The sequence below is a fragment of the Hippocampus comes genome, unplaced genomic scaffold, assembly GCF_001891065.2.
Source record: "Hippocampus comes isolate QL1 unplaced genomic scaffold, H_comes_QL1_v1.1 scaffold424, whole genome shotgun sequence".
NCBI lineage: Eukaryota > Metazoa > Chordata > Actinopteri > Syngnathiformes > Syngnathidae > Hippocampus > Hippocampus comes.
The window spans coordinates 65,457-91,941 of NW_017805411.1; the positions used below are offsets into that span (position 1 = coordinate 65,457).

At 43.9% G+C, this 26,485-nt stretch overlaps 2 protein-coding genes and 1 long non-coding RNA gene across 7 annotated transcripts; all 3 read right to left on the reverse strand.

The window, feature by feature from the left end:
• Positions 1-100: 100 nt before the first annotated feature.
• vldlr (very low density lipoprotein receptor) lies at positions 101-11,834 on the reverse strand. Its single transcript, XM_019873837.1, has 19 exons — positions 11,411-11,834; positions 8,560-8,679; positions 8,327-8,449; positions 7,505-7,627; positions 7,220-7,428; positions 6,761-6,923; positions 6,560-6,682; positions 6,203-6,325; positions 5,941-6,060; positions 5,678-5,803; positions 5,013-5,184; positions 4,725-4,949; positions 4,496-4,614; positions 4,070-4,209; positions 3,729-3,870; positions 3,173-3,322; positions 2,156-2,230; positions 1,662-1,831; positions 101-1,086 (listed from the first exon to the last, which is right to left on the reverse strand). The coding sequence occupies exons 1-19, from the start codon at positions 11,481-11,483 to the stop codon at positions 1,051-1,053; spliced, it is 2,532 nt and encodes an 843-aa protein (XP_019729396.1). The 5' UTR covers positions 11,484-11,834; the 3' UTR covers positions 101-1,050.
• Positions 11,835-14,148: 2,314 nt separating this feature from the next.
• On the reverse strand, positions 14,149-14,620 carry LOC109518154 (uncharacterized). The gene is made up of 2 exons (XR_002168679.1): positions 14,588-14,620; positions 14,149-14,506 (listed from the first exon to the last, which is right to left on the reverse strand). It is a non-coding gene; the product is annotated as an uncharacterized LOC109518154 (long non-coding RNA).
• A 3-nt stretch (positions 14,621-14,623) lies between these two features.
• sh3bp2 (SH3-domain binding protein 2) lies at positions 14,624-25,759 on the reverse strand. 5 transcript variants are annotated; one of them, XM_019873836.1, is made up of 13 exons: positions 25,364-25,759; positions 18,688-18,827; positions 17,733-17,835; positions 17,515-17,632; positions 17,330-17,397; positions 17,134-17,219; positions 16,974-17,063; positions 16,006-16,723; positions 15,779-15,902; positions 15,561-15,616; positions 15,279-15,354; positions 14,926-14,985; positions 14,624-14,845 (listed from the first exon to the last, which is right to left on the reverse strand). In XM_019873836.1, the coding sequence occupies exons 2-13, from the start codon at positions 18,821-18,823 to the stop codon at positions 14,720-14,722; spliced, it is 1,761 nt and encodes a 586-aa protein (XP_019729395.1). In that variant the 5' UTR covers positions 18,824-18,827; positions 25,364-25,759; the 3' UTR covers positions 14,624-14,719. The 5 variants fall into 5 exon arrangements, with proteins under 5 accessions (XP_019729395.1, XP_019729394.1, XP_019729393.1 ...); XM_019873835.1 differs by lacking the exon at positions 25,364-25,759 and adding an exon at positions 21,713-22,213; XM_019873834.1 differs by lacking the exon at positions 25,364-25,759 and adding an exon at positions 19,528-20,397 and having other exon boundaries at positions 16,983-17,063.
• Positions 25,760-26,485: the final 726 nt, after the last annotated feature.

The window sequence follows — 26,485 nt, forward strand, 5'->3', positions numbered from 1 at the left end:
TGCTTCAAGTTGAAGGGCTTCCACACTTGATACAAAATGAAAAAAAAAAAAAAACAACGGAGTTGCAGCTAGCCGTTACACAAATGACAGGAAGCTATGATTGGAACAATTCTCTGGATTAGAGTTTTAATTTAATCGTTTTGCAAATCACCCCTCCCTCCACACACATACTGTATACAGAGCTTTTGAAATGTTTAAACAACTGTACAAGGCTAGAAAAGAGCCACGGCCACAGCAAACATACAAAATAGTTTTACCAAATCGTGTTGCTTCTCTTTTTGTACATTTGAACCCCCAACCCCGGTACAATGGCCGACCAGAGCAAAAGAGCTCTCAGGTCAAACGTATACAATCTTATTTACACAAATCTTTTCAAAGTGCATTGAACAGAATCCTGATTGATAGTCTGAGAGGATGGCTAAATATGTACAGTGCTTAAAACTACGGAAAACCTGCTATCAATAATAATAATAATAATAATATTAAAGATTCAGAACACAACGTCTTGCAAAAATGAAATCATTTTACCGAATACATGACCATAGATGACAGCATAGCATTTAGGTTTAAAAAAAGGCAAGTTGTGGTTCAGATCTAGTTGGAAAACCTGTCCAGCAGACTCGAGATCCGTTTGGTGAGAGCGGGACTGAAGCCCTCCAGTATGATTTCAAGATCCCACAAACAGCTCAGCAAGAGGCTACCGACTCGTACGTTGTTGGGAATTTCTCACCTCTTTTTTTTTTGGAGGAGGGGTGAAAGGTGGAGAAAAAAAACAATACTGAAATTGCTTTCAGGGCAAGGGCAGCAAAGTTGGAAAAGCGGGGCGATGCAAACAAAACGACACAATCCAAAGTAGTATTTACAAAATAAATAACATTTCTTTCAGTTCCTGTCACCACTGATCATGATTGAATGCACTTCAGGAGGCATGTCATGTAACTGTGAGCGCTGCTGACGTTGCTGATGGAACAAGAAGATGACAGGCTCTGCCATGAGTGCCGTTAATTAACAAAAAAAGGGGTGGGGGGGGGGAATGGGACACCGACGTGGTCATGAGAGATCATCTTCTGTGCTCACAATTGAAATCTGAAAAAAGGAGAAAAAAACAGAATTAGGGAATTATAATTCAAACGTGATGCCCGCTGACCTCCAAAGTCCGAAAAGTTGTACGATTGCGTGACCAAAAGATGCATCGACTCCGAAGTTATGAAGCGGCTTTCGGAGTGACACGAGGCTCCTGTTGACGACGTCCCAGGAAATGACTAAGCCACTGAAAGGTGCATTCAAGCTTTGCAGACAATTTGCTTGCGCGGTTCACGGGGTTCGGTCGAAAGCGGCCGAGGTTAGCGTCGACCTGCTTCGGAGCTTTGAGCGGTCCGAGGTTAATATAGGTCATCTTTGCTCTGCGGATGGCCAACAATACCCTCAAGATTACGGAAGGCTGCAGATGAGAGTGGAGGTCATTGGCAAGCACTCTCAATCCTCAGCGACTAAGAAATGATTTAATCTAGTTTAATGCGAAGGGACTCTGCAGCAATTAACCCATTTTACTTCTCTGCTGATATTATCAGCTCAACCGAGAGGGGGGGGGGCTGTTTAAAAGCATGTTGTGAGATGCGGTGGCTTGTTGAGTACGTTTCGAGTCAATGGCTTTTACTTACCGCTGGGTATGTGTGGCCCACATTGGCACTGTGCCGTGTGATGTCGATGTTGAGGTCTTCTTCGGTGGTCTTCAGGTAGACGGGGTTGTCAAAGTTCATGCTTTTCTGGTTCTTCAACGTCCAGTTCCTCCACATCAAATAGGCGCCGGCTGCCGCCATGGCGAGCACCACTGAGGGTGCGGGCACGCACACAAATTTTGAGCCAGTCACCGGTAAGAAGGGAAAGGAGAGAAAAAAAACAATCAGGGGAGGGAAACACCGCCTTGGAATTGCGCCATCAAGTGGCAAGCCATGAACAAGACAGCCGCCATGAGTGATTTGTACTGACGCTTTCAAAAGGTCAATCAGAATTCAAACAGGAGCGTATTTTGCACAAAGTAGGATTTATTTTGACACTCAAATACTGCAACAAGATCAGGTGCCAAACATAACAGGTGCTGGTATTAATTCAAAGAATTCTAAAAGGATATGTGATAAGGATGATGATGACTTACAGACGGGTAGGATGGCCCAAGCCGCTGCAGAACCTCTGGCTGCGTTCACCTGAACTGACGTACTCACGTTGGCTTCTGGAAAAACAAAGAGTCCTCGTGAAAAAAAAAAAAGCCAATATGCTACATACAGTACATATCTTAGGAGGCGCTTCAGAACGCAAGATGGGATTGCAAAGTATTGTGAATCGCCCGATGCTTGCGCCACATACTAAACATTCGATGGAAAGAACGACAGAGGATACAAAACATTTGACTTCATTTTGGCTGAAGCCGCTACATTTATTAGGATCGTTTTTTTTTTCCGCCCCCAAGGAATTGGAACCTATTACTTGTTTAAGTCCAAAATAGTGGTTCACCGTCCTTTGGATGGCAGTGCTTAGCACCTAGCTTGTGTGACAAAACAAGGAGGTAGTAAAAGCCGAAGAACAAATGATCCCCAGTTCCATTTGGAGCAGCTGCAATTGTAAATGCGTTTGAGCATAAAGGCTTCTGGCTCCAACCCAACTCGAGGGGATGGTGAAAGGCATTCTTCTCCCACGCTATTAATTCAGCAGGCCAAAATCACTGAAGGGCGTGTTAACGCAATTATACGCGCAAACTCGCAAGGCAACTTCGACAAACTGGGCATTTTTTCTTTTGAGGAGCACAGTGGCGCACAGTTGTCAGGGAGATGTTCCAGTGCTTTGTTTACGCCAATTGCTCGGTCTGCAGCCGAGAGTCTAATTAGGAGTTTATATGCGCTGAATTCCGTTGCCGGGTTCGTCTCTCACTGTCTCTGTATATATTTAAAGAAAAAAAAAAAAAAAACTGGGAGGGGAGGTAGAAGGAAGGATATGGCTCAAAATCAGCCAGCGTAGAGTAGGCGAGTATTCCCCAGTCACCTTGTTAAGCAAGGAATGAATGAAAAGGCTGCTGGCGTGGCAGCCATTAGATGTGCATCTTTTCAAAGAAAATACATTCTTGGATTATGGAGACACTTTAAAACTACAAGATGGCAAACAACACGTTTGAACTGACCCGGCCCGCAGCGTAGCCCGTCAGCAGTCACTTCCTGCCCTCCCGGACACAGGCAAGTGAATTTGGGGGAATGTTTGTTGATTTGGGGTGCAGGCAGACACATGAAGCTGCAGCCTCCATTCGCACCTTTCTCTGCACACCAATTAGTTCCTGCAAAACAAGTCGAGGCTTCTGGTTAGTTCATTTCCACCTTTGACTGGCACTGAATTCATTGATCCACTCTTGTCGTTTCCTGGATCGCGTTACAAGGAAGAGCAGAGCGGACTCTTTGCAAAAAAGCATGCGACAGCGGGTCACCGATCAGTGAATTCAATGAATGGATGATGTAATGCAGCAATGAATGGAAATAATTAAGTTCACTTTAAGATGAATGGAGAGTCGATCTGGATACAGTAAAAATTGTAACATTTGACGTTCACCTAAATATCTGAAAGAATTTTCTAAATATATTGGAAACAACCCACCAATTTGTAGTTTTATCACACAATCCATTTTGGGTGCGACTTTACACAAATTCGGGGCCTGTCCACATCCCTCCGTTGTTTTATGTTCTTACCAGAAAGTTGAATGAGCTCATGATACACGATGATGTCCTGTGGATCATTCAGGTTGTTGGCTAGGGTCACAATGTCCGAGCCGGTGAATTTGTTAGCTCCGTAGATTGCTTTCTTCTCGCCGTCTGTCCAGAAGACACGATCCTGAAAAGGAGGGTCACAACAACATGCATATCATTTTTTTTTTTTTTTTAAAGGGGAAGCGAAAAAAAAATCCAGTATGTATTTGTCAACACCTCAAAACAATACTGCACATAAAAAGCTGTGCTGGAGGGAAAAAAAAAATCCCACTGATTGGTCCAAAAGAAAAAAAAATGCAAAAAAAAAAAAAGCGTGGCAATACCTCAAACACAGTCAAAGCAAAAGGATGAGCAAGGTAGTCTGAAGATTGGAGCACTTTGTTCCTGTTGTCACCATTCAGGTCGACACTGCACAGCATGTGAAGCTTGGAATCGACCCAGTACAACCTGCCTTTGATCAGATCTAGACCAACAACAGACGCAATATGAGAAGAATTCAACATTAACAACATGTCAAAAAAGGTCATTAAAACGTGGTCCAAAAGGGACAAACATAGAAATGTTGAAGGGCTAAAACAACCCAAAAATCATCCACAAGCCACATTTTCAAGATGAAGAACTTAACACCGCCCCGCCGTAGCTGATAATATCATGAAATCACATCCAATCTGTTGAAGTGATATTTAAAATCGGGCGCATCAAATATCGTGACCGAATTGTAAGGTTGGAGTGCACCGCTTTGTCCTTACCGAGGGTTATCCCATTTGGCCACTGGATGTCCGTCGCCACCAGAATCTGCCGATTGACTCCGTTCATACCAGACTTCTCGATCTTGGCTGGCACACCCCAGTCAGACCAGTACAGAAACCTACAGTTGACAGAGGAGAATAAAAAGTCAGAAAATAGATTTTGGAAGATTGTGCAGTATACTGTTCATGACATCCCTCCCCCCCAAAAAAAAATACAAAAAACACCTACCCAGACAGAGGATCCACTGCGATGGAAGCTGGTTCCTTCAGGCCACGACTAAAGAGAATCTTCTGCTTGGTTCCATTAAAGTTTGCGACAGAAATGGTTTTGGTGCCAAGATCGGACCAGTACAGGTTCTTGTATATCCAGTCTACGGCGATTCCAACGGGAGAGTGGACGTTTTCGATCACTTTGTTGTGGGTGCTGACGTCGCCTCGTTTGTCCAGCACGGTGCTGTTGAGAAAAGACGGCGGCAGTTGTACACGACTACCACTGTTTGAATAACGTGCAAGTTACCTGAATATGGCCTTCTGTCCTAAGTCGGCCCAAAACATCAACTGCTGGTCAAAATCCGCATCCAGCGCCACGGTGTTCCTCTGCTGCTCCAAAATCTGAGTGTACTCCTTCCTCTCAAGGCCCAGACGACGGACATCCCGGCGATTGGTAAAAATCAGACTGGGCTCCTTCCCTTTGGATAAAAGGAGGACTTGCTCATTTTCACTCAGTCAACCGAGCATGCATGTTTTGGGAATGTGGGAGGAAACCCGAGTACAGGGAGAAAACCCAGGCAGACACGGGGAGAACATGCAAACTCCGGATTCGAACCCGCGACGCCATTCACGTTGAAAGTTGATATTGATCATTTTTCAGCAGAGCGGTTGAACGATTGAACTTCAATTCGCACCGCTCTCCTTATTGCTTCCGACCAGTCCTGAGGTCCTGCTCAAATGACTATTTTGAAGACTAGCAGAGTTCGGAATTGCCCAAATTTGCAAGGCTAACCGCTACGCTCATCCACCACCATCTCATTCTCAGACTTGTCACATTGTTGGCCGGACATTTTTTTCTGCTGCGTTATAGTTTAGAGGTGGATACATGTGGGCGAATCTTCAACGTTGATGGCTGTTGGTCAGGCGCGAGGTGAGGTGGGGGTGTATTCCATTGGAACAGGTATGACTCACCTACAGCCTTACAGACTCCTGTAGTGGGGTCCATTTGGTAGCCGTTGTGGCACTCGCATTTGTATCCTCCCTTCAGGTTGATGCAGATCTGACTGCAGATGCCCGGGTTCAGACACTCATTGATATCTGAGGGAAGAGGGGCGGAATGACATCAGTCATTTGGAATGGTCACATTCTCGGCAGTATTGAAACAATCGCTAGCTAACGTGAACAAGCAATGTTTATTAAAATGAATACTATGGGTGAAGAAAACTTCGTCATACCTCCGCAGGTTCTGTGGTCGATGAGCTGCAGGCCCGGCGTGCAGTCACACTCAAAGCCAATTGTCATGTCTTTGCAGAGGTGCGAGCAGCCCCCGTTGTTCATCAGGCACTCGTTGACATCTGCAGAGCATGACAAAAAACGGGCAAACCGCATCAGCGTTCAGCCAACTCGACAATGTATTCCATGGATGGCAGGGGACTTTCACACACCGTCGAACGGGCTGTTAAAAAGTCTTCTTTTATTTTGTGTTGCAAAACTCACCACATTCGTTGATTGGTTCGTCACTCCAGTCCGGACAGTCTCGATTCTTGTTGCACACTTTGCTCATCTCGACGCATTCCCCGCTGCGACATTTGAACCTCTCGGGTCCATGACAGTGAGTCTCTGCAAAGAAAAAAAATAAATAAATAAGATTTGCACTACATTTAAAACTACTTCTCCTGCATCGTTTGAAATTGACCTATTGTGATGCTTATTCTATCATTATTCCCCAGCTTGCGATCTTCGCAAAGGGGGAACACCAAAGTGAACGTAGGATTAAAATTCTCACCTTGTTTGCTTAAAAACAAAAACAGGAAAGCAAAGGAAGGGGATACAATTGAAGAATTCAGAACTTACGGTTTTTACAGTTAAGCTCGTCTGATCCATCATGACACTCTCGGATGTCGTTGCACTGTTTGCTGCCCGGGATACAGTTGCCGTCATCACATTTGAACTGATCTGCTCCACAACTGCGTACAGCTGCCAACCACATACATCATTCGTTCAATCATTAGGCACTCAAAAAAAAGTTTTTATGGTGTATGGGTTTGCACTTACGGCAGTTTTGTTCATCGCTGCCATCTTTGCAGTCTGGGTCTCCGTCACACCTCCTCATTTTGTCAATACACTGTCCCGAAAGGCATTGCATCTCCCAGGTGAAGCATTTGGCTCGTGGGGTTGGGTGGTGACCGCAACGTGACGGCGACTCATCAGACTGATCCTACAGAAGAACAGACATGTTGGATTCAAAACGTGCACCGCATCATCCTTGTGTATGTGTGTGAGAAGAGCGCTATTGGTTGTAATGGACATGAAGCGCAAACTAGCCGATGCAGACCTGGCTGGGTGGGTGCAACTAAAAGGGATGAACAACAGTTACTCAAGCAACAATTGAAATCATTTGCATTGACTGTGAATTGGAGGAAAAGTACAGTGGTGACGTCTTCCGTCGACATGAAAATGTAGTTGTGCCTTTTGTAAAATGTTACGCTTCCCATTTTATTGCGTTTCCCTTACCTGGCAGTCGACATCCTCATCACACACCCAACTATCGGGGATGCACGATGAATTTCCACATTGGAATTGACTCGGGCCACAGGAAGAAGGCACGCACTCCACCTCGTCGGAGCCATCGCCGCAGTCGTCCTCGCCATTGCAGACAAAGTTTCGGGAGACGCAGCGTTCACTGGCGCAGGTGAACTCATTTGGAGCACAGGTGACGTTACCTACAAATTCACACAAAGCCAAATTGGAATTCAAGGGCATTTTAATTTCGCAGACGAGAATATGATCTTGGCCTACCGCAGTTGAGCTCATCCTCTCCATTGTCACAGTCCTTTTCGCCATCACAAGTCCAGAAGTTGGAGATGCACTGAGTGGAACCGGCGCCGCAACTAAACTCATTCAGACGGCAAGTCCGCATATCTGCATGATAAAGATTTTTTTTTAATGAATAAATACCCACACAGGTCACAATTCAACAACAAAAAGTCTTGCAGTCCTTTTATGCTTTGTTCCACAGAATCCACAGAGTTTCTTTTTGAATATATATATATTTTTTTAAACCAATGACCAAGTTAACCGAAGCCCGTTAAGGTCAATAGAAATGCAAGTGCAGCATTATCCATTCCTAAGAATAAGTACAGCTGGGTAAACCCCGCAGTGATAAGCATTTGCACATGCAGCTTAGCCCGTGTACACTGCCGTGAGTATGCCTGGAACTTAAATCACATGCACATGGACGGAACCTCAAAGTTCAAGACCTTCAGGAATCCTACCATAAATATTGTTCGAGAGAGAGGGGGGGGGGAAGACTCTGTGAACTGGATCAAATTATTGCTCCTCTGCAAACCCCTCCCCAAGTTCAGGAGCAATATTGCCTTTTTTTTTTAAAGGGACAATCAAAACAGTCTCGACTAACCAGATGTAATTTAATCTCCAACAATCCAAAAAATAACATGAAAGACTGATGAATTATGAAGTGGAGTTTGATCAATGAGACGGTATGGTGCACGCTATTTTAGTCGTAAAAAAAACAATGCTAACATCCAATCTAAACACTTGACAAATTCAAAAAAAAAAAAAAAATCAGACTTCAAGTTGACAGGCTTGGCCTCTACTTACGGCAAATTTCCACAGTTTCGTCCGACCCGTCCTCGCAGTCTGGCTCTCCATCGCACTGCCACCTCTTTGGAACACACTGGCCATTACGACATACAAAGTCCGAGTCTGGACAAACCTTCTTGACTGTTGTGGAAGGAGGAAGAGAAAAGCAAATCAGTCTGACAATCGCAGGCAATGTGCGGAAAAAAAAAAAAAAAAAAAAAAAAAACGTCAAATCAGCAAGAGTTTCTTACCACATGACCTTTCGTCACTGCCATCGCTGCAGTCCTCGTCGCCATCACACTTCCAAACAGACGGGATGCAACGACCATTGGCACATTGAAACTGGTTGGCCACACATTCTGTTTTTGTTCCTGGGAGACAAACAGATCATGACAAACAGCGCTGGACTTTCACAGAAAGAAAAATATGATTTTGTCATTGAGGGATGTTAATAACCCCCCCTCCAAAGTTGCACCTTGCGTCCTGCTAAAAATAGGTCGACACTGTGCTTTCTATAAATGCTGTCCCACTGGCGGTCACGTTAAGGCAATTTTCCCCAGTAACACAAACTGTTGCAGTGCGTTTCCCCCTCCTCCTCCTCCTCCTCTTCTTCTTCTTGCAGTCCACCACCCCGCCCACTGCGGCAGCCAAGCGCACCCCCACGCCGCCTGCGCTCATGTAGCTGAGGATCTGGGTCTAGCGTGCCATCATAGTAACGGCGGAGGGAAGCTCCATCCATTTTAATCAGGGCAAGCATTGCTGCTGCTGCTGCTCAGCTAATTTGTGAGACGCCTTGCTCAAGAGGCTCTTAAATCGAGATCTACGAGCCTGTACTTGCCCGTTATTTTTTTTATTTCTTCAAGGGGTAATTGTTTAGTGAATAACACGGTGTGCGATATAAAACTGAACACACCTAAATATCAAACAAAAAGAAAAAAAAATGCAAGTCGAAAAAGCCAAAGTGTCTCTCTCTCTCTAAAGCCTTTGATCATTGAGCCTGCGTTTCCTCTGCCAATGTGATGTGAACTCAATTCAAAGATTGAAAACAAGGCTACAATGTTAAGACTTTCTAAGTAAAATGAGTCTAACAGTCTGTTCCGGCATCATTTCCTGTTGAGTGACTTGTTCAGAATTGTCTGGCCTTTGCAGAGTCCAACACTTGCATTCCGGTTACCTTTGGCAAGCACGAAGAATCGGAGACGAGGCAATAGTTGCTTGTTTGTTCAAGCCCGCTGTACATATAATTGCATCGATTTTGAGGTCGATTCCCCCTCTTCCTATCAAAATCAGCAATGGCCCATTTATTGGCTGTCTCAAAAAAAATCTACCATCTCGCCGGCCGCGAGAGATGCCAGTCTGTCACGTTCCCGTTATGATCTGTCCGTTTGAACCGAAGGGTGAGTGTATTACAAATGCTGATGATATTCAATCACAAGAATCTGCCTCTTATGGTGTATGTGTGATTTAAGTTATCAGCCCACACACAATCAAAAAAATCCATTTGGCGGCAACGTACACATCCAGGCTTTGATTTTCATTTAATTTCTACAGGGAAGGTTCAAAGTGAAGGAGAAGGTGTCAAGGTCTGTCAAGTACAGAAGGCTCTTGTTGTGGCTCTGAATGTGGAGGTAAGATTCTGCTGCTGCTCAGTACAGAAGTATTAGTAAATATTAGCTAAAGTACTCGCCCAAATAACACCGAGTGCTGCCAACTGTTGCGTAGGCCTTGTACACGTCCAAACAGATGTGAGCACTCCCCATTACACAAACTTTTAACTCCTTAAAATCACCGTTTGGGATTAAAACAATAACATTTAGCTAATTAAAAAAAAAAAAACATTCAACCTAACAACATGAAGATTCTACCAGCGATAATACTTCTATTCTTTTGGCCTGAGCACAAAAACACGGACTGATTTCAGCTAGTTTATGAATTAAAGATGAGGAATGTCAAAGTGGCCTTTGCATCTTTTGATTTGTCTGTCAGCTGGCTTTGGAAGAAAAGGTTGGGACACCCCTGCTCTAAATTATACTTTGGTGTGAATGGCTGTGTGCGTGTGCCCAGTAATTGGCTGAGAAGACACTGATCATGTTAATGATTTCTCACAATTAGGAAACAGACAAACATCAATTGGCAACAAATTACTTTCATAACTCTCTGCCAGGGTTGACATTTTCAAATGATCGATTTTCCAGCATTCCGAGAAAATGACAACATCCCATCACTGGTGATCTATTTTTAGAAGAGGCCCACAGTCTACAATTTAGCTCCTTCGGTAGTACCCATAGGGACCACGTTGGTGACCTGTACTCGAGTAGAACACAAATGAATCACTGCACAAGTAAAGCTCAGTCGTATTTAAATTTTTAGTACAAATCTACTAAACTCTGGTGCAGAAACTGCATACATTTACAATCGCTGACAGTGATATTCTCACAAACACTTGCACCTACTGCACTACTGTATATCAATGCATGGCATGTTGGTATTGGAACATTCGTTTTATTATTTAGACGGCATTCGGTTCGAGAAAACCACATCACACAGACGGCAGACAAGTCCGGCACGCTTATCAGAGCGAGACTGAAGTCACCTGCGGCAGGTAAACTCAGCTGTCGCCACGATGTCATCCCACGACTCATCGTGACCCACTTCTACACAGCAATTTGACAATGAATGAGATGAGTGTCAATAGCAGCCAGTACTGATGAATAAGAAGCGCAGATTCCGTACACATGGGAACAGCAAGCGTTTTTTTTTTCGTATGGAGTAAACCGATTGGTCGATAATTAGACGCGAATGTGTCTGCGCAACACAAACGAAGCGGGCCCGCTTCGACATTCATTTCCAAGGAGTCCGAAATAATTAGCTTGAATGGCCAATATACATTTGGAAGGAGGTTATGGGAAATATCCAGTGTTGTGGAAAGAAAACGGGTCATGCCAGCATTGTCACATTGCTAACAATCAACGCGAGGTACCAGCGCAGCCGAGCTGGGTCATTCAATCAGCACCAAGACAGGTGTTCAAGCGCGGCGACATTAGCTAACGTTGCCGACAGCGCGCTGCCGGGGTTGGCTTCGCGGTGAGCGTCAAGACTTACCGCGAACGCCCGCGCAGTGCTGGAGGCATATTAGCAGCGGTAGCAGAAGGATTCCGGGTGTGGAAGCGATCATGTCTCGCCGTGGAACGTGCGGTTGGTTGCTAGCCGAGCGCTGGCGGGCTGCCTTCTTCGCTCTGCTCTGGCGTTGCCCTGCTTGCTCTGTCGCCGCTCAAGCGCCCACCACATATGCACGTACGCGCGCGCTCTCGCACGTGCGCTCGGACATAAACGCTCCCACGCACGCGCATACGTACACGAGCCAACGCGAGCTGACGCGCGCGCGCGCCTTTACGGAACCAACGAGCGTTAATGGTCACGCGCCTCACTGGCCGCTCGTGGATCTGTTTACTCGATTCCACACCGAATCCATTTCGGAAATGTGACGGTAGGCCGGTCCTTATGATCGGTTAGCTGGTGCAATACCGATTACGTCTCAAGCGAGGTGGATTTTTTTCCCTCCTCCTTCTCTACGTCTTGTTAACCCTTAACGATCCGCACTAAATTGCACGAGACTCCGCTTTTGATTTCATTTTTTTTCAGCTCATCGACAATACAAAAATACTGCATGTTTTTGACTGAATCAAAACGTGCATTATGTCAAAAACCCAGCTTATTGATCCACAGATTTAGATAAATGACACCTGAATAATGTTGACTTGCTCACTAATAACGACCATTTAACGTGCTTATCTCGAGTACAGCTGTGGTTCTCAATGCCACCTCACAAAAGCTCTCCAAGTAACACCATACGACCAACATTAAAATGCTGTATTAATAATAAATAAAATAATAAAAAATAAAAATTAATTATAATTAATTATAGTAATTAAATAATTCAGTGTGTATCTAAAACAAGACCGAGGTATTATGAATAATTTTAATCATAAGAATATTGTAAACCACTGTAATATTTTGCACAATTTTGTGCTTATAGAAAGGAGAGAAAAAACACTGTTTGGAAAGTGATTCAGTTAATATTTACTTTATATGAAAGTGAAATGAAAATATACCATCATGTTTTAAAACCAGCAGTTCTGTAAAGCTAAATGCAAAAACCATTCACCTAAAATGTCAATACAGCTCAAGTACTTGGGCAATGCAATGATTCTGTTGCTTACCACTAGAGGGGGCCCGTGGAACTACGAGTTGCTGATAATACCTATCTCACTACCCAAGGGACACTTGTCAATTTTTGAACTGTCAAGCTCAATGCATGTTTTTTTGTTTTTTTTGTTTTTTTTAATATCTAGAATATGATATGAGATCGCACAGGCCCCTCCCCCTCCTTATTTGTCTAAAATCAATAATAGTGGTAATCATCACTGACCGACATTTTTAACAGGACCATTTGCAATTTTGGTAGCCAAAAACAGGAAGCCAGTTGCACACAATTTGCTTTTGCCGGCCACATAAAATGTTGTGGCGTGCCAGTTCTACTCCCTCCGGCCTTAAGTTTGACACGTGTCTTCGAACGAATCTCATCGTCCTTGTAATTGTCTGAAATCATTCCTCACCATTTTTATCATAGGGCCTTTGATTATTCCAGTACGTTGCTTCTTGCCAATTCTTAGAGACTCTGTCACTATCAGAGAATTGAACCTCATCCTTAGTGATGGCTGACGGCCGCAGATTCCCCTTCAAGCTTGTTCTGCCCTAGATTCTGACGTTCTTTGAGGAAAAAAATGCTCACAAGCCACTGAACAATTCTGTTTGCGTTGGTTGACTGCCAGCATCAGTTAATATTGCAGATGGAATGATTATTTCTCATCAGATATCCTGCTATGTCTGTTGGTGGGGGATGGAACACTGCAGATGACTGGACATTTGCTTTGTCAAATGGGTTATTGCTACATAACAGTAACCACAAATGATACACCCTTCTTTAAAGAAGTTCAGAAGGGTGGCAGAAACGACCAAGGTTCTCAGTAGAATCACACGAAATGCACCTTCGCTCTACAACCATAAGTTTCAAGCACAGCAATAAATGAGGTGTTTCGTGTCGAATTGGTGCATTCACTGCACTTCATTCATGCGTTCATCCATAGATCAACCCTTTCCCAAACGGAAAAGCCTGATTCACAAAAACTAAGCAGATGACAGACGTTTCCAAAATCTATAATCTGTAAAATGTAATCAAACTTTATTGTCAAATCCATCTTGCGACGTGTTTAAAATCAGGATCTGGTCGTGTCAGATTACATAACAGACCTTTCAAGGTGAAGAGGGCATAGTTTGTCTGGAAAACTAAATAGACGTGCAATGTAGCATAAAAAAAAAAATACACAGGTCATCCTATTTTTCTTTTTTCGACACTTCAGCACCACAGACAGCGACACTTGAAGTGGGTTGCAATCATCTGGAGACATCATCCGACTGGTGTGGTGGCACACATCCAACCTTGTTTGGATGAACAGGTACCCATACTCGCCTAATAATAGTTTTTATATTTTTTCTCTCTCTCTCTCTTTTATTACAGGCAAGATGCACCCTAACGCTAACCTACCCGCTACTTGATGCTCAATTTTGGTTGTGTCTGTTCCTGAGGAGGAAGTCACAAACCTAACACTTTTCTTTTGTGTTTTAAGCAAATATTAGTCACTCGATGAATACATGGCAGGCTTTTAGGCTATAATTTTGACTTTATTTCAACAACTTGTTTACTATAATTTTTACTTTATTTCAACAACTTGTTTAAAAAAGAAAAGACAACAGCAGGCCCAGTTTTATACCGTTTCATCTTATTTACAATTTCTTACTTTGTAGAAAATGACATTCCTATTTACATTTGCATGTACTGGACAGTAAATATAAATATAGAGTGAGGACCAGCCAGTTGTGTGACCCCAAGTGAGGAGAGCGATATTTAGCTCTTGATGGTGACGATTCGATTCTGAATTCAAGGCAGGTTTGTCTCCTTGCCATCGTCGGCATTTTAACGTTGCAAGTTCTCCCTTTCGCTTCAAGTGATGCTTATTTGGAGTAAGGCTTCTGCAGGCAAAGGGAGCCCTGATGAGGAAGAGGATGGCTGTAGTAGTGTTCGATCAGGGTTGAAAGGGTGGGGAAGGTCACGTCGCAGTCCAGAAACACCTGGTCGGCCTGCGTTTCACACAGTGGGAACTTTCAGTGTGGAATTTCAAATGTTATACTGATGTCATGGTCAAATAAAAACATGTCTACCTCTTCAAACAACCGGTAGTTTCTGGCTTTGCCCGATGGTGCCGATTCGATTCTGAATTGAGGGCAGGTTTGTCTCCTTGCCATCGTCGGCATTTTAACGTTGCAAGTTCTCCCTTTCGCTTCAAGTGATGCTTATTTGGAGTAAGGCTTCTGCAGGCAAAGGGAGCCCTGATGAGGAAGAGGATGGCTGTAGTAGTGTTCGATCAGGGTTGAAAGGGTGGGGAAGGTCACGTCGCAGTCCAGAAACACCTGGTCGGCCTGCGTTTTCACAGTGAGAAGTTTCAGTGTGGAATTTCAAATGTTATACTGATGTCATAGTCAAATATGAACATGTGTACCTCTTCAAACAACCGGTAGTTTCTGGCTTTGCCTATGCTGATATCCCATACCACCAGCACCTGAACACATTGATGTTAGGGTGTTACCATGGTTGCACAATCAAATCAAAGCATCAACTGTTGGCAAAACATTGGCCATAATATTTATCCATCCATCCATTTTCTGATCCACTTTCATCCCCACAAGGGTCATGGGGCATACTGAAACCTAGCCCAGTTTTCTCCTGGCAGTAAGCGGATCAATCAAAGTGCCCTGCATGTTTTTGGAATGTGGGAGGAAACCCAAGTACCCGGAGAAAACTCACGCAAGCACGGGGAGAACATGGAAACTTTTTATTTCTTTTTTTTTTTACCTTGGATGTTTTGGTTCCAGAGTTCCTGATGCCATAAAGACCATCTTGCAGCACGATGGAGCTCTCCTTAAATAATCTACAGGAGCAAATGTCACCAGGTTTTAGCAGTGGAAGCAATAAGCATGAAGAAATACAGTCTTGCTAAGTCTTTTGCGTTACGTTTACGTTCATGTAGGAATGAAAGGCTGGCCCACGAGCGAAAAGATATATGGCTTTTAAATCAATATTACAATGTGTCTAACTCTGATAGCACAAGTATCATTCAAAATATCAGTGTCATACTTCTCTACAAAGCTGGTTTCCGTCGAGTCGATGAAAACAGATTTTGGCAGATACATCTGCAAAGAAAATTAGGTTGTTAAATATATTTTAAATGAGCTCTTCATTAATTGGTGTGACATAGTCATCAAGTGTTGCCAACATAGTGTTGTGTTCATTCTCATGGTAATTCAAGTGTCATGATTGGAAATAAATCATAACTTGTTTGCAATCTTTCTTACATCATCATAATCCTCATCGGAACCGTCGCCTTCAGTGCACTTGCTCAAGTCTTGTTTCTTCTTCAACTCCGTAGCTGTCTTGTCTCCTGATAAACGGAAACTTTGACCTTCTGGGGCTGCTCTTCTGGTGGGAAGACACATTTCAAATAGCAGGACTGCTATCGCCAAAATACATTCTCATTGAAACAAGACGGCAAAGCATCCTTTTTATAAGAATATTTACTTACTGGAGGGGCGTGCCTGGCTGCCTGGGCTTGGTCAATGGCAGTGGAGGCTTGACTGGGGGAGGTTTTGGACACTGGTTGTGCAATCCAGTTTGAAGAAGCGGAGATCGAGGTGGGTGGCAGGGTACCGGTGGGTAGCCGCAGGGTATCTGAGTCATTCGAGGTTTCGGGGGTGGGCCTTCAAAATTTGCAGCATTGGTCACTGGTCGGCTTGGCTTGCTGCGGTGGTTGGTGAGGTGGTTGCTGCCAGGAGCCGGGAGGCTTCCGGCATCGCGAGCACAATGATCGAAATCACTCATGATGAGCATTCTGGTTTCGAGTTGGTCGCAGATGGGCAAGTTGGTGGGGGATTGGAGTGAAACAGCTGAGGAATGCCTCTGGTGTTTTCTGTCGGGCCCCGGCCCAACCACAGACTGCACCCTACTTTTAAGGGGCCGCTGTGAATTGGGTGGAGGAAGCGGTGGAGGGATAAGACACGGGCGATTGTGCAGCTGGGCGGTAAACGGGGGCGGTGGGGGCGGACCTTTGTTTGGGTCCTTAGGAATGGGAGTCGACATCGAGGTCGGAGTCTTTCTGAGGTTTGCGCTGGTTTGGAATCTGTTGTGGGATGGGACTGGAGGTGGGAGGTCCTTGTGGACGTCTACACAGGATCCTCGATGCCGCTGAGGAATCATCGGAACGGGAGGAGGTGGGTAAGAAGGCGGAGGCCCGGTGGGTCGACCTGTGGAAGTAGAACCAACATTTTCAATTGGTTTTAGGCAGCTATTTTGTTCTTGAAGGTCCTGTTACTGTCAAATGGAAAAGTCAAGAGACAGTTAAACTAAGCGTGATGATGAATGCCACAGGATATCACTCAAACTTTGGGAATCACGGCAAGGCATACATATATTCAAATATATGCCCTTTAAATCTTGCTTTAACAATTGCATGCGGACGCCAACGTGGACATGCGTGTTTGGAGTTGTACTTACTTGGCTTACTTGTACATGCCGGAAAACCGTCACCGTCTGGCTTCAGATAGTCTTCCTCAGCGTCGTCCTCATCATCATCCTCACCATATTCTACTTGCAGGAGGGTTGAGGAGCTCAGTGGCAAATTCATCCGAAATCAATTTTCCTCCGCACGTCTTACCAGCGTCTTCATTATTGATTGGGTGTTTAATATCCAAAGGCCTCTCGATGGTCCCGTAGAAACTGTCTGCATCTGAATCGGAGTCACTGTGGCGACAACGACAATGCTCTCACTCAATTATTCGATGCAAAAAGCAAACGAAACAACGATCGTGGCTCTGTCTTGGAGAATTGGAATGGGTATATAATTGGGTCACCTCGGAATCTGCGACTCTTTTCTGTCATTATAATGATCAATCTCCCATCGCAAGGATCGCATCCATCTCTGCATCACAGCAAAAAATATATATTTGCAGTCTGAGTGTTTACCTCATTTATCGCAACATCACAACTATTCATACGGTATTACAAAGCTACAACGCGTGGGTGCGATTGTTCCTACCCGCCTCTCGTCTTCACTCGCTGCAGAGAAAAACCACGTCCTGTGTTTTTTACTGAAGTGGATCATCTTAAATGGAAAAACATTGCTAGACGTTGTCTCCTCTGCTGCTCTCATCACTCTGTGGGCGGAGATGAACATAGCGTCGCACGAAATGCATTTTTAAAAACACGGATACAAATCTGAGCAGCTCTCGATAAGGATAAAAAAAAACTGCTGACCTGTTGTAACCATTCAGAGAGAATGCTCCCTGTGGTGCAGGAGACGTACTACTTTTAAAGTAGTACACACAGCCCTTGTGGATGATGATATACCTCAGCGGCCCTGCAAAGAAAAGCAAAAAGTAATCACTCACTGGTCACATAACGTACACTTGGGTACACAAGTAGAAATTTTAGGTCGACATTAGCACAGTTGGAAATCTCTTTTTATTAACAACAAGAGCTCTTTGTGTAACTCAGAACTATTGATATTACAGGTCGTCGTTGCAATTAAGGCAGACTTCAGTTGCCCACATCACATGCCCGGCTGACTAAATCATCCGCAAGGGGAGAACTTGCAGTTTACCTGCCAATGGCATGAACGGACCCCAGTGAGTCTATTTCTGGTATCGCAATGTCATGTACGGCATACTGCGCTCCGACGGCCCAGATTTTGACGCAAATGACGGATGGTGTTACGACTGGACCGGAAATGACATCGCACAACGACGCACAACGGGGCAAATGCCCCGTTACGCCCAACGATGCCTGTGCAAAGTAGAGCAAAATACCAAAAGAAAGAAAACTCCAGCCATGCCTGCAGTTAGGCCCTTGCACTGGGAATGAAAATAGGGTGCGTTGACGCTGATAATGCAGCACCGATTTGTGATACCGCCAAGGGCTAACCATGCCCCATGGGGCTCTACTTCCGTTGATGGCGGAAATGCTGCCACATCTTGATTTTCATGCCAACGCTTGGGAAATTGACGGATGGAGAGTAGTGACTCCCGCTTCTTTAGAAGGAGTGGCTCTGGTTGCTAGCTTACGAAGGCAAGGAACACCGATCGAGCCATCAACAACTGTTGTTGTTTTTGGTAAATTGGAGAGTAAATTGGTGATTTGACTCGTTTTGACTCCTGGCGCTTCAACCACAACATCTCTACATTTGTATCTCGAAATTGGATTATTGACTCACATCTCATGAGACTAAATTGGCTGGATCCCTTCTTGTGGAGGTATCCTGCGATGGAAACTCCTCCAGGCATAGTGAGGAGGTTCTGTGCGCCAATGGCTCGCATCGGCACTGGCCAACACACCTCCAGAGATGACATGGTTCTGCATGAAAAGGAAAGGGAAGTCGAGGAAGAATGTCAGTGAAAGGGAACCACAGTTAGGAAGCGAAAGGAAGACACAAAGACAAATCATAGTAAACAATGGAACATTTAAAGTAGCTTCGCAGCCAGTAAGCCCATCCCTCGGCTTCAAGGCTAAAAAGAAATGAAATGGTGGAGCGTCAGTTCCTGCTGTGAGGAATATGTGCTCTGACAAAAGTGGTCAGTAGATGGCAATGTTTGTCAGAGATTGGGCTGACTGCTGACTCCTGGAGCAAACAAAATCAGTTCCATGAAAAACAAGTGTAACCGACAAACCCAAATCACCATGTGTGACACAAACGCAATGTACCATTTTTGGTGAGTCAAATAGAGAAAAGAAAAAGCGGATGGAGTAAATTCCTCCTTTGCTGCAATAACCATGACATCATTAAGTTTCTTTCAATTCAGGGCATGGTAATGTAGCTTGATTTATATAGTCACTTTTATGCACATAGTGCTCCGCATAATTAAAAATCCAACATTTTAAGGCACTAACACACAAAATAATTTATGCCACTTTTGTAAATGTAAACGTAAAATGTCAGCTGCAGAATATCTGATCGGCGCTAGCTTCTCCGCGCGGTATGAATGCCACATGCAACGATATCACACCTTCCTCTGCAGCACGTGAGAAGCGACGACCCGTTCTGTTTGCCGCCTACCTCAAGTCGACTTTTGTTTTGATGCTCTTCACTGCATCGCTGTCTTTTTGGACAGTAGAGGCGACCGCCTGTACGCCAACGCTGGGCAGCAGCTCGATGGCAGGACCTTTGAATTGACCCAGATGAAATCCACTCGGCTGCTTTTGCTTTTCCTCTTCCTCTCTTGAGGTTGACATAGTTCAATTTCTCCTCTACTGGAAAACTTTTCTCATGCGTGCCCTCCCTCACACACCTAAAGCGAGATAGTGCCTTGGCTTCAACACGCCAACCATCTGCGTATTTAGTCAGTGAGTGCGCAAGTGTGTTTGCGTGAGTCTGGCGAGTGCATTCGTGTTAAAATAAACACCGCAAGTCCAGCCCTTCATCCTCAAAGGAGTTTACGGGTAACTTCCAGTTTATCAGCAGACCCCGGAGGCTAAATGGCGGATGATGATTTGTGGCCTAAGAATGATGCCATCTACTCCCTGTCGCTGTCACTGTACAGAACTTTATCAATAAATATTTCAAACCATCCTATGTGGACATCATGTGAGACATTAGCAAATGTGAGGGATGAAACTCATCATTGCGTTTTGCTTTTTTTTTTTTTTTGTGATACCACTATAGAAGGGTTGTGTGAAACGCTGACAACTTTTGGCGCTAAAAGTGAAACACTGAGTCAAGCCTCAGGAATGATCGGCATGGCAATCTCATAGCGGCTGAAAAGGAATGCAGATAAAAGATGAAAAAAGCCGATCCGTCATTCGGGTGGAGCGACTGCAAGTAGACAGACAGAAGATATGTGTGATTTGTTCTCTGGTACGAACAGCGCCATTCTCATCTTACTGTGGCAGAGGTCCGGGTTCTCCTTCTGTTTATCAAATGGATTTCCTGCCGCCCCCCCCCCCCCTTCATCGAATTTTAGCAAATCGAAACCGCAGGTAGCAAACCAAACAAAAACCTAACAGTGGAGTAACTCGCTTTCCGACATTCTAACAATTTCATTGTTGTCTATTTCCTGATTAAGATATTGTGAATTTCTGGCAACAACGGCATGCAGCTGCTTCTTAATAACGCTAAACTCGACTGAAACTAACCATTCATCCATTTTCTATACTGTTCATCCTCGTTTGCTGGTGAGCTCATGCCGACATTTGCCGAATTGGGGCAAGAGGTGGTTTACACTTTTTTTTGGGGGGGATGTAGTTAACTCTCCCTCGAAGACAGTCACCCACGTGCATGGTTAGACACCGCTTTCCGCTAGACTTGCACTGGGTATGAAAAAAGGGCCCAAAAGTCCTTCATCTTAATAGTCATCTACACAATTGATTCCTCTCCCGACAAATTAGGTTGCATTTCATTGAATCACAATGCAACTTCCATTTTGAAAAATGAAGGCATAATTTTCTTATCGTTTTTTGTTTTGTTGTTTTTTTTTTGTTTTTTTTTTGCCTAATGCATTCTGAGGTGTCGGACGAGGTCACTTCCTCTGCTCAGAGGATGTGGTGCATTAATAATCAGCATAATGCCTTCGCTATGACCATTTAAGTTTAGCCACAGCAAAAAAATAAAAAAAAGAATCTGGCCACTCAAGTCAGGTTGCCAAGTCGAATGCCTTATTTTCAAACATGCATTTTATTTGTATTACACAATGCTAAAAGGAAGCACAAATCCTAAAGTTGAAGTTGGTATGCACTTGTGCGGTCTGTCATATAAACATTTATCAGAAAAAGCAGAATTCATAATCCTGTCATCAACTGTCGCCACACCAAAAAGTCAAACTAATACAGATCGAAGCAAATTCTGAGGGTCAAGAGAAAGAGCACGAGGCCGGAAGACAAATAAGATTCCACGCCCATACGCCCCGCTGACAGAGGGTCGAATCTAAAACACTTCCTGGAAATGGCCCATTTGCTCACACAAACCATTAGCCTAGCAACAACCGACTCGGCATGGAGTCTTATCTCAAACAGACAACAGTATCAGGAGGAAATAAGCAACATCTGACTGAAACACCTTTTTTGGTCACAGAAACTGACATCGGTGAAGACAGATGCCACAAAAACGACGCCCATTTCAAAAAGAAATGACTTCTTACAGTATATTGTACACAACTTATATACATATATGCCTTGGATATAAACTCGACCTCAGAGTGCAAAAAAAAGTATGCAACGGCATGTAGTAAAGAAAGGTCCCCACTTACATGACATCCCGCTGTTCTGGAAAACACATCCTGGCGCTCGACTTGGAGCTCCACAGAGTGGACTTCCTCATAGATGGAACATACATGCCGGTGGTAGCAAATCCCAGTGCAGCATGTTTGTTTGTTTGTTTGTTTTTACCTCACGAAGCTTGATGGCGGTTGAATGTCTCGTTGAACATAGCAAGAGTTGGGGGCGTCCGTTTTGAGAGAAGAGACAGAAAAAGTAGACCAGGTTGCCAATGGTGGCCAGTTGAGAGAATGTAAGGCTAGAAGGACGTACAGAAGGTCAAAGTAAGAAGAAAAGGTCAATCAGTTGTGTCTTCTCTTAATTCTGCGGAGTGGGTTTGAAGTCTTCAAAGTCTGTCCCTCACTTCCTGCAGTGGTTTCGTTGTGATTGGTTGGCTGTGCACCAAGCGTTTTCCTTCCTGCCTTGTGTCAGCCACAATGCGATTGGTTCACGGAAAGAACCCACACCTCTGCACAAACATGCTCTTCGTGTGCACACAAAGGAAGTGAAAAAAGATGGGGGGGACTTTCCAATGAAAATGGCTGTTCCTTTCAGGTAACTGGCCATAGAAGTACACTGTGGGGCCAGAGTACGCGTGTGCCACAAGGGACCTTGACCCTGTCAGACCCTTTCATGGTGGTTCTGTTTTGGATTTCACTATCATACAAGAACGTGTCTTACCTCAGTGAAGCTTTTTCAGATCTCACAACATTCAGTCTGATGTGAGTTTTGTACTCACCAACTTCCTTCCTGACGCTGCCAATTTTAAAATATAGCTAACAGGAGAAAAGAGGCTGAAGGAAGCAGGTATGAATGACAAGACCTGTGTTAAGACTCAGCAAAGTACAAACGGAGTTGTTAAAGGGGAAGTCAACCTCCAAATTTTCTTGAAAATATGTTTCCACTATTGTGTTTGTGGAATACGAGTTTAGCAGCAAAATCCACCCATTTTTTTAGCCTTCTCAGAGGGCGGTCATTTTGCCACTTGCTGTCGACTGAAAATGACATCGCAGCTGCTCAGGGCTCAGGTAACGACCAATCACGGCTCGCCTGGAGTCTGAAGTTGGGAAATACTTTTGTTTGGAGGAAGTCTAAGTGAAATAGAACAATCGAACCATAGAAAATACAATAGAAAATGAGAACAAAATAGTGTAAACAAATTCAATGGCATAATATTATGGGCAGCGCCGTGGATCAAAACAGTGCACGTAAATTGAAGACTCTATTGTCCATAGATGTGAATGAGAGTATGACCGGCTGCTTTTCTATACAGTAAATGTACAGTATGTGTCCTGCTAGTGACCAGTCCTTAGCCATCATACTTTGGCTGAAAAACAGCACCGGATTGGTTGCCAGTCAATCACAGGGAACACGCCGTTGTGCTCATAAATTTCCATATCCTCCGGCTTCTGTAAACTAATCATTCACACCGTCACTGCGTGGGAACTGCACCCACACCGCCTGCACGGAAGTCAGGCGAGTGACACAAGAGACCGCCAATGACACATTTCGAATAAAACATAAAATACATCATTGTTAATTAACCACTGGTAATGCCTTGTTTTCATCTAGAACTGGAATTGGGTTAATTAAAAAAAAATGCAACTGCTGAATAAGGCCAGCGTTATGGAAATATTTTTTTTCTTTCTATTTAACAAATAAACACCCATAAAAACTAATTGCATGGAATGACAGCCGGCATAACAATAAAGGTACGATATACAATCGATAACAGTAGATATTAATACATATAGCAGCGGATACACTGACATGTGTGTCTCCGACATTTGAGAGTGAGAATGCTTCCTGTTACAGTCAGTGACACATCCACTTTAGTCTCAAACCGCAAAACATTTTGTCTGCCCGCTAGCAACACGGGCAGACGGCGTCACCGTCATCAATTCAACTGAAATCCTTCCGTGTCAACCTGCTTTCAAGATTACGACTTTATTTGTATTTTTTTCATTTCGTGACTTTCAGTCTCGTTGAAAGTAGACTGTCACCCTAAGTTGTCGGACATGACTTTCTTTCTTTGTGAGGCATCTAATAAACACTTTTCAATGCCGCCAATTGTGACGCTCATAAACCGCAGCGCTTCTGTTCGTTCATTTCATCCGTAGACTTACGTGACAAAGCATAACAGTGTTCATGCCACATATTACGATTATCATTAGGATGCTGATTATTATATTTCAGAAAGAACTATCGGAAAAGCTATATTAAAACAGACCGGGTGGGATGTCGCAAATGTAGCTTCAATTAAGAGATGAGTCTGGATATCCGGTCGGTGGCATTTCCACCGTTAACCGCACATGCGGCTAAATGGATGATACCTCTGGTGAGAATGTGGGCCACCTTCCGGGAATTATTGTTTGCTTCTCTCTACCACTGTCCCACAAAAGACATTTTTCTCACAACATTGTCATCAGTAAACCACTTGCCGTTCGCACCAACTCACTGTCTACTTTTATTTGTCTTGACTTAGAATGTAACAAAATGCAGAGAAAAACTCAGGTGAACGTCCCTGAGATAGATTCGGAGGAACTCATCTGTGCACTCAACTGTTTGGGTATGAGTCTGGGTGGCCCGTTTCAGACGATGTCTCGTATGAAGACACCTGGTGTGGCAACCTTGGTTGCCCGGTGTGGTCACACATCTGTCTCGTCTAAGCTTGTGAAAACACATTTCAGGCTAATTTCCCTCTCGGTGTGTATGTGTGTGGCTGAGTTTGGATATACTGTACAGCTTGGTGGTTTCATTTTCAGCCTAACTGCAAAAGGGTGAATAACAATCATGTCAAAGCCAAGAGGTAAGCAGAGCTGCATTGAGTTTTGTTTGATGCAAAGATCAGCGTCAGCTGACATCTTTTGCGTTTGAAAAGTTGTCATTGCTCAGTGAAGTTCTCGAGACGGTACCTCAGATGATGCACACTCCTTAGAACAAAAACAACGAGCTTCTGACGACGAGACTATGGGAAGATCAGCGTCAGGTCGCATCTTTAGCGTTTGAAAAGTTGTCATTGCTCAGTGAAGTTGTTGAGATGATGCACACTCCTTACAACAAAAACAACGAGCTTCTGACGACGAGACTATGGTGAGTAGTCAGTGAGTAAAACCCCAAATTTGACACTGAGCTTGACAAGAAGTGGGAAGAACATAATTGCAAGGCCAAACACCAGAAGACATTGTTCACAAGAAAAGGTGACACGGGCAAACAATGAGGAGCAAAACAGTCACACAAAAAAAAAAAAATTAAATCAAGGCATGTTGAAATTTACTCAATTTTATTTCATCAAGCAGTTGCACAAAATAAAATCATCTGCAACCAGATACACTTCATAAATAATATGCATGTAAATCCAGATGATTCTATTATGTGCAGCCACTTGACAAAATAAAATTCAGTTGATTCAACGCACCATTTTTTCCCCATTGCATTCATTACATTTTGATAATTATTCGGACCCTGCAAAGAGCTTACCTCGACATTTATCGAAGGAGCAAAGAAATCAAAATAAAGGTCTATTGACGCCCACGGATGTCTGACGTTTTTTTCATCGACAAACCGCACAATAGCAAATGCAAAATGAACGTATAAAAGTCCTTATTGCGCTCAACCGGTCTGCAATTTGGGAGGAAACTCACCCATCGAGTGTCACGTCAGTCGAGCAGCTGCTCCTTGGCGCGTTCTCATTGCAGCTCTCGGTCCCGCAGCCCAGATCACTTCCTGACGCGGCTTTTCGAAGCTTCTGTGCACAGCGTTAGGGCAGCCTCCATTCCGCCGAGGCAAAAATTACGACGCTTTTCATTCGGATGGTTCAAACAATGACAGCAGCAAAAAGAAATCCCGAGCGCGAGTGTGCTGCATTGACAGCAGTCCGGACTCTGAATTTGCTTCCTCTTTCGAGAAAACTCCCTCAAACATCTGGTCAGTAATTATGTCATAAACACCCACTCGAGGAGCTTCAAGTTGAATCACCCCGGATCTCAAATTTAAACAGTAGATTTCAGTGCATTAGATTTGGATGAGGAGTCATTTCTAGTCCCAAATGTGGGTACAGACTACTTTGCTCGAAGTGTGCAATGACAATAAAGGATTCATTCATTCATTTATTCTGTCAGAGGAAAAAAAAAAAACATTGAGAATGACTGCTAAATTGTCTACTTCATGTACATAAAAGGGTCTTGAAGTTCTTTGCAGCTTTTTTATTCCCATCATGACCATTTTTATTTTAATTTTTTTAAATTAAACACCTCCAAAACTGCTAAAATTTATTACAATTTTCAATTCACTTGTGGCTAATCCAAATTAGGGGTAACCTCAGAATCTCGGCACAATTTAAACGATTCATCTGCACTTTAATGCAATGTATGCAAGTATTTCTCCAACTCTCTCCAGAACTGCAACTGCAAATGATTATTTCACCCATCTGTTGTTTTTCCTTAGTAGCGTCTCGTTGAAAGTTACAAAGACTGAAATGGAAACTAGAGTCAGTGAAAACTAACATTTGGTTAAACGCAAAAGCGTGTGACGACGACACCGGGTTTTAAAACTGAATTCAAGATTACGGGCACAGAAAGACGCGGTTCAAGAGAAAAGGTGAACGTGACCGGCAGTCCGCAGCTTTATAGAGGGTGAAAATGAAACCTTAACCAAACACAGAATGAAAATCAACACTTTAGGCGGAACTCAATGGGAGGCTTTCAGGCATGATAGAAGTTCAGGCAGCTGGAGATAAAACAAATAAGATTGTGGTTTTGGAAGAG